General features: G+C 35.4%; 1 protein-coding gene across 1 annotated transcript; it reads right to left on the bottom strand.

Moving 5' to 3' along the window:
• Positions 1-6473: 6473 nt before the first annotated feature.
• On the bottom strand, positions 6474-7575 carry LOC141598266 (uncharacterized). The gene is made up of 2 exons (XM_074418093.1): positions 6786-7575; positions 6474-6697 (listed from the first exon to the last, which is right to left on the bottom strand). Exons 1-2 carry the CDS (start codon positions 7432-7434, stop codon positions 6654-6656), a joined length of 693 nt encoding a protein of 230 aa, XP_074274194.1. The 5' UTR covers positions 7435-7575; the 3' UTR covers positions 6474-6653.
• Positions 7576-8266: the final 691 nt, after the last annotated feature.

Raw genomic sequence — 8266 nt, 5'->3', positions numbered from 1 at the left:
CACGTACTTTCACATCGAACTCAAATCTCTTTTCAAAATGGTTTCCAAATTTTCTTAAATTTGGTGTCGACTCCTTGGTGTAGTTTAAACTCGTCGTCAAAAGCTACCAACCAAAACAATATTTATAACTTTACAAACTACTCTTAGCAAAGAGGCAAGTAAAGGTCGGATCCCAAGGGACAGGTATTGATGTAGGATTTTCAATTGCAAATGGTCGTGTCTTAGGGTGTCACAATTTGGGTTGAGATAGGAGATCAACTAAACAAATCAACAAGATAAAAGTCAAGTAATGAAAATAAGCAAGATGATTAAAAGGGGTGTAAATAATTGATTAAAGGCACCAGGGTGTCATGGGTTCATAGGGGATTCATGGGAGTTGATCATACAAACATGATCTCAATTATATAGCAAGCACTTATTGTTGTGATGGGATCGAGTTGGTGTATAAGCTTACAATCCCTAAGAAGGTTTGGGTCCCGGAGCCGAATCGATTAGATTGTACAGCACCGACAAGTCGACTTAATCCTTCCTACTCAACTATATGCATGGTCTAATGAGGCTCGAGTTGGTGTATAAGCTTACAAGCCTCATTGAAAAGCCAAGTGATGGGTAAAAAATGCAAGGATTCATACGCTCGCATTTCATCAAACATAACATGTGCATAAGTTGAAATCACAACAAGCAAGCCCTTTAATTATGAAAACATATTATATTATGCATGAATCATGTTAGGATTCATTAATCTCAAATGTTTACATATTCATAGTATGATAGTTTAATTTTGTCATAAAATTAAATCGGATCTTATGCATTCAAAACAATTACAAGATAAGGAGAAGACTAATTCTTACATTGAGTATTTCGGATAATTGGGCAGTAAATTCACCTTCTTACTAGTTCTTGAGCTTTCCAAAGATGGAAGAATAAGATTCAAGTGGTGAATCTCTACTAAGGAATTATACCCAAAGCAATATCCTTAAAATTTATAATTAATATGATCTAGTATTAATTGAAATCTTACTTAAACTTGACAAAAAAATGGATTTTTGTTCTCTCCTTTTCGGTCAAGAGGAGAGGATTTTGTGTGTTTTCTTTCTCTACGTTTTTCACAAAATGTAGAGAGTTATGTTATTTTTCTAACACTAGAAAAATATAAAGTGTAGAATTGAATAATTATACAAGAAAAACCTTTGCCTTTTTCAAGTAGAAAACCGGTTGGGGGGGGGGGGAGGGACTAGAGGCCTATGCATGGTCTTTGTTCTCCCTCCATTTTTCGGTACAAACATAAAATGGAAAGTCCATTTTATTTTGTCATTTGTTAATTTTTGTCATATGTCACATGTTACATGACATGTCACTATATAATGTATTTTTAACATATTAAAAATAAACATATTAATAAAATATGTCACATACAAAATTAACTAGTAATTCTTAATTACTTGTACCAAAATGGTTTATCGAATTATAAAATACAACAACTTGTATTTATAATAAATTATTCAATCTGTTACAACTATTTCTTAAACAATAAATTAATCTAAGTAATAAAACAATTCGATTACTTAGACCGTATCTTATTTAATCGAATTACAATGAGACACGTGAATTTTACTCACAAAATCATCCGTCAATTTTAAGCAATTTAATTAACTCGTATCGGCTTGCGATTAATTAAATAATCAATTAAGAGTATTACCCTATAGGTATTACCTCAGGGTATCAACTGATCACCACCGTCGTACGACAGTAATGTCAAACTCTAGTCAGCCAATCATTACCGATATGTGTGGACCAGTTGACTGTAAAGTATTACTTTCCCTCATGTATTCTTAAATATGAGATTTAAACATGTGATCATCATGATCGACAATTGTGATCACATTATTGTCGGGGACACTTCAAAAATATCCCACTTGTCCTCGACAAGTTTGCGACACCAATTCTCTTGTTCTATTACTATCTCCCACTCAATGCAAGGTGTCTTTCTGGTCGTACTTGCAAGTGATCATATCGAGAGTGGTTTCCTCGATCTGGAGAATAACTGATTGACCGGAATTATCTTCCATAGATACCTTCCGAGCGTAGCCACGCATTTCCAGTTCATTACTACTCGAGTGGCCCTGAGATATTGTTTTAACCTTGATAAAGGGGTGGACAATTCCTATCGCACTATTCCCTTCGACTAGCCACAGCTCATCATAACCCAAAATAAGCCCTTTAACCCCATTTACGAAGGTCGTAGGATCATAAATCAAAGTTACTCTGAAACTGTGCCACCTTGGGCGAACAGTCTTTAGTCAAAAGAATCGACTCATTAGAATACTATAGTTGCTCTTGCCACGACCAGGCTATATAAATTTGTTAGGTTCATATACCTATTATTAGACTCCTCTAATAGTGAACTAATTAACTTGTTAATTATTTGTTCTTTAGATCTAGTGCATGCATAACAAAATGAAAGATTTATAAGAAAAACAATGTTCCTTACATTGTTGTATGGTTCGAAATTATGGGCACAAGTAAGGTCACCTTCCTTCACTTGTTCTTGAGCTTATAATGATGGATGATCCTCCTAAGACTCCAAGTTTAGAAGCCACTCCAATAAATTGCACCCAAGATTAATCCCAAAAATTCCTACTAATATTAACTAGATATGTAGTAGAAATATTACCTTAATAATACTAATATTCTTATATTACTACTTCTAGTAATAGATTTGGTATATTAGTATTTGTTGAGAGTTTGAATGAATTTTGCATGTGAGGAATTTTAGAGAGAAACAACTTAAACTAGCAAAACAAGCAAGTGAAAAATAAGCAACCAAAAATGCCCATTTATGGTGCCAAAAACCGGTGGCCTTCTCAAGCCACAAGGGAATCTTTTTCCCTTTGTTTTATTCACTTTGTTTTTGCTTTTGGTAGATTGTAGGATGTAGGTGTAAGATGTAGTATGCAATGCTAGTATGTAGTGTCTCTTTCACACATTAACTAACAACAACATAAGACAAAAGAGCATCTTTGCTCATCTCATATTTGTAGAAATATTGGTCTTTTATGGACCACTTTTGCCTTTTGTCATTTGTCCCACAAATGCTTATAAGTCTTATGTTTAACAATCTTACATATTTAATTATTAATGTAATCATTTAACACTTAAATATTACAATTAATAATATAATATACACTCCACTTTTTGAGTAGTATACTACCATTATATCAACATATAATGGGTCCCTTAATTACTAGTTAGTTAAAATTACAACTTCTTGTAACTTTAAATAACTAATTACCTCTACCTCAAAACTTATATTAATACCTCAACTAATTTAGTAATATAACACTTAATTACTAAATTTAATCTTTATTTAATCACATTAAAATAAGACGCAAAATTGCACTCCCATAATTAAGGAATTAATTAATCAGACGCATACAATTAATTAAATATCTATTTGGGCTTCATCCTATAGGTGTGACCTAAAGGGATCAATCGACCACCACCGTCACACGACGTAATGTCAAACTCTAGTTAGCCAATCATTACCGATTAATGACGGTCATCGATTTGTATAAAGAATCATCCCTCACGTATTCTTAATTTGAGATTTAATTATGATATTTAAATCATGTGATCGCACTATTGTTGAGGACACATTTCCCAACAATCTCCCACTTGTCCTCGACAAGTGTGCGTCACCAATTCTCTTGTCCTATTACAATCTCCCACTCAATGCAAGGTGTCTTGCAGGTCGTACTTACATTTGATCATATCTTGAGTGGTTTTCTCGATCCGGAGATTAACTCGTCGACCGGAATTATCTATCATAGATACCTTCCGAGCGTGGCCACGCATTTCCAGTTAACTACTCCTCGAGTGGCCTTGAGATTTCAAACAACCCCGACAAGGGGTGGACAATTCCTATCGCCCTATTCCCTTCGTTCACCCACACCCATCATAACCCAAAATATACCCAGTTTGACCTCGTTTAAGAAATCGTAGAGTATAAATCAAAGCTAATCTGAAATTGTGCCAACTTGGGCGAATAGTCTCTAGTCAAAAGAATTGACTCATAAGAATACTATAGTAGCTCTTGCCACGACCACCAGGCTTTATGAATTACCGAACTCTATAAGCGGTCATCGCCGCCGACGATTGTCCCATACGATCCGCCTATGTGATCGACTAGTCATCCCATATGACTCTATGGCACTTGAACTTGCCATCAATCGCATCACACTCTAGTCACTTCGAGACGTCACCTCATATAAGTAACTAGGGGCGAATACCATGTCAATCCAGTTCACTTTAATGGGGTTCAATTTGTCTCTACAACCCATTCGGATACGACAAGGTAGCGGGTGAGTTTAATAAAACTCAAACGATAAATGTGATTATCACATATGAATAGTCAATACACAATTACTACTTCATATTCTATAATTTCTAGTGTATTAAAACACTAGTTAAAATGCAATACAAGCTTGGTAAGTGGATATACCCGATATCCATATATTCCAACTTTATTAATTGCTATTTCCTTCCATTCAATGTCATCTCTCATGATATGAATTTCTCCAAGTATATGTCTGGACTTCATACTAGACATGGGCTCTTTAACTTAAAAGACGCTCCCACTGTTATCGCATAACTTGTGATGAAGTCACTTGTAGAGGGATTCACCCTTAATCCCTACGTTGACTATTTTATCACAACTTGGATTCCTTTTGTAGATTTTTGCAATGCGTGAAACTAAAACACCTTTCTTAGTCTCTTACTCCTTTGTCAACAATTCATCCTAGGATTTCAACAAATCCCTTTTGGTTTGGAAACTAAAGTTTGTGCAACCCTTCAACACCTTAACTTAGTTTATCATCCAAACATGTGTACAAGTCATCAATTGTACTTTAAGGCTTTCACAAGCCCATCTTATGAATTAACTTATTATTGACTCATCATGCACCTAGCATATGGTACATCACAAAGAAAAAGTGCGTCTGTTGGCATACATAATCGTTCTAATGGCGGAAACATTAGCAATCGATTTCATGTAATCAACAACTTAATGGGTTCAGTGAACGACTATGATTCCATCATAGTAATTCCACTTTCATCATCATGAATAAGCCATTCAACTTTGTTGATGTTAAACAGATACGAAAGAACTTATCTTCATAAGACTCTCAACTTTATGCCAATTTTCTCTCACATAGATTCAAAATCTAGAATACTTTGCATCCCTTTCCAAGTCTTCCAATTACTCTTACCAGAAGAGATCATTGGTATATTATTCTCAATAAGTAATATGTTATCAACATATATGACATGGAGAAACAATTCTAGCTCCCACTTATCTTTATGTATATCATGATTCTTCAATCATGTGAATGAAACAATTCACTATAATCACATGAACGAAAAGTATAATCCTTTAATGCTAGCTTAAGATCATCTTGTGATCACTTAAGATAGCTACGCATAATATGTTAGGATTCTTAGATCTTCATCTAAGGTTTTGTGTTTTTAAACACATCCTTCTCTAAATTCCCATTTTAGAAAAGCGAAATTTTATTTGCCATTCATCATTTAATGAAATGTGGCAATCCCTAACACAATTTATCTTGATCAACATCTTTATGTAAATCTTATGCATTTGTGTACTCTAAAGCTCTATTTCCCTTTAAAGAGACCCTCACTTTAAGGTAAATCTACTTATGAGCAACAATTTTCGGATTGTAATGCTTCGGCTTAGATGTAACATGGTCATGTTCGGCTCAAATGTAACATGGTCATAATACTATCACTTTCACAAAGTAATATTTTTAAACAATAAGACATGTGCGATAGACTCCCACTGAACTATGTTCTCATACTATCTTTATAGATAATAGTTCAATACCAACTCCCACTCTATAATTCAATTACTTTCACAAAGTAACATTTCAACTATAGGAGATGTTTGTGACGATTCAATTTACTCCCACTCTATTTCTCAGAAATACACCTAATTTCTCGAGAGATAGCTTTGTGAGGCACAAACATATATATATATTTAACGGAGTATTGGGATTTATCCAAGATAATGTATTAGCCTTCAAAAGGCCATCCCAAACATGGTAGTTTGATTCATGTAATATGGTTTAATAGACTCTCTATTCTAGGTATCTCACGGTTGACCATCCAATTAGAATAATATGTCCATTTGGTATCGTGAATTCCCTACTTGATGAATTCAAAAACTCATTACAACTTTAGAATTGATCTTTTATAAATAAGTTGTTACTTTAAGTAACAAGGACATAAGGAGAATCCGATTCATAGCTTATGGACATATAATGATCCCATCATCATAATCGTCTACTTGATCAATTTAAGTTGTTTATCTAATGTTTCTCTACGCAAGTAATTAATGATGATGATTTTAGAACAAACAACATAATAAAACAAGTGATTTGGGTTGAAAACCAAATCACCAATATCCAAAATACAACCCGTGTTTAAAGGATACAAACCAATTTCCAAGTCACACAAGGAAATCAAAATAGTTCTAAAAACATGAAATTCATCATAAATTTAAAGACAAAGCAAATTAAAAGCCAAGCTTCCATTGATCCATCACCATGGTCGGCTACTCTAGCTTCCCTCGTGATCCTCTAGACTTGCTTCTCCTTGCCTTTGTCCTTGCTAGGAGGGGGCCCTATTTACAATAAAAAGGGTAATCATCACAATTTGTATCACATACAAATTGAGATTGAAACATAAAAGATAGGGATAGTCATATATACCTACTGGAGTAACCTTTCCAGCTTTGATGTCGCCAAGATACTTGGAACAGTTTCTCTTCCAATGCCCAACTCCACAACAATAGTGGCACTTGTCCCCAGAGGGGGCACTGTACTTGGGCTTGGAGGTGCTTGCTTCATAAGTCTTAGCTGAGTTCCTGTTGGGAGATCGCTTCTTTCCCTTTTTCCCACTTTTCTTGAAGGTTCTTTTGCTCTTTTGATTAACATTGAGCACATCTTTGGTGGTGCTAACACTTAGCCCCATGTCCCTTTCGGCTTGCACAAGCATTTTGTGCAACTCATCAAGGGAAACCTTCTTATCTTGCATATTAAAATTCACCCGGAATTGAACATATGCTTTGATTTTGCTTAGGGAATGAAGAATTCGATCAATCACGAGTTCATCGGGAATTTCCACCTTATGTGATTTCAAGGTCTCAACATGCTCTATCAACTTGAGCACATGTGGACTCACCTTTTGGCCCTCTTTGATGTTAAGATCAAAGAATGCGGAAGCCGCCTCATATTGAATGACCCTAGGAGCTCGTGAAAACATGTTCACAAGCTTCATGTAGATCTCATGAGCGGTGCTAATCTTTATAGCACTTCGTTGGAGTTCGGCCTCCATAGCAAAGATCAATACATTTTTCATTGCAGCCGACTCCTTTTGGTAATCCTCATAGGATTGCCTAGCGGCGGACCTAGTATTAGGTGGTTCGGTGGGAGATGCCTCGGTAAGGTAACGAAGCTTGTCGTCACCTTGCGCGGCCAAGCAAGTTGTGCATCCCAATCGGCGAAATTGGACCCATTCTTTTCTAACTTACATCGATCCATGAAGGATCGGAGCCATGACACATTGGAAAGCGGGGTGGAACTAGTGGATGCGGACGCGTTTGGAGTTGCCATTGCAGTTGATTAAAACAAATTTTGACTACAAAATAGGAAATGAAGGAATTTAATTTTCATCTATCGTTTTAATAATACTTGTTAACATAACTACAAGTATTGCATTTATATAGTGACCTCCACCCAACTACATAAATGATTCCAAGATCCAAATTCATATTAACTTGGGCACGGTGAGCCGATTCATCCCTTATTAATATAACTCGGTGGATTAACCTTTTAATCGATTCTACTTTTAGAACTCTCGGTCGATAAAAATTACTCTAATTCTCATCTTTAGCCCGGAACACATGCGACTACGGTCAACAATACTTCCGTTGAGCTCAATCCAAATTTCGATGTAATAACATTTTACTACCCCACTTCGCCAACGTAACAAGGTTTGTATTACGGTGAAGCCGGATTAACTCCCTTGCGAAATTGGTACTTCATGAGTTTCTACTATTTGGTAAGGCTTTTATCTCAATTTTTAATATGTGAGAGGTCTTGTCAATTTATTATCTATCACGTTTTAAGTGAACTAAAGCGGTGAACTACGATAATTATAATTGACACGGTCGATAACTCGATATGATATG

The sequence above is a fragment of the Silene latifolia genome, chromosome 9, assembly GCF_048544455.1.
Source record: "Silene latifolia isolate original U9 population chromosome 9, ASM4854445v1, whole genome shotgun sequence".
NCBI lineage: Eukaryota > Viridiplantae > Streptophyta > Magnoliopsida > Caryophyllales > Caryophyllaceae > Silene > Silene latifolia.
This window is presented reverse-complemented; position numbering and strand designations above follow the sequence as displayed.

Coding starts and splice junctions, on each gene's coding strand:
- LOC141598266 (XM_074418093.1), bottom strand. CDS start 7,434: ATGAAAAATGTATTGATCTTTGCTATGGAGGCCGAACTCCAACGAAGT. Junction 6,698..6,785: donor TGGAAAGGTTACTCCAGTAG/GTATATATGACT, acceptor TATTGTAAATAG/GGCCCCCTCCTAGCAAGGAC.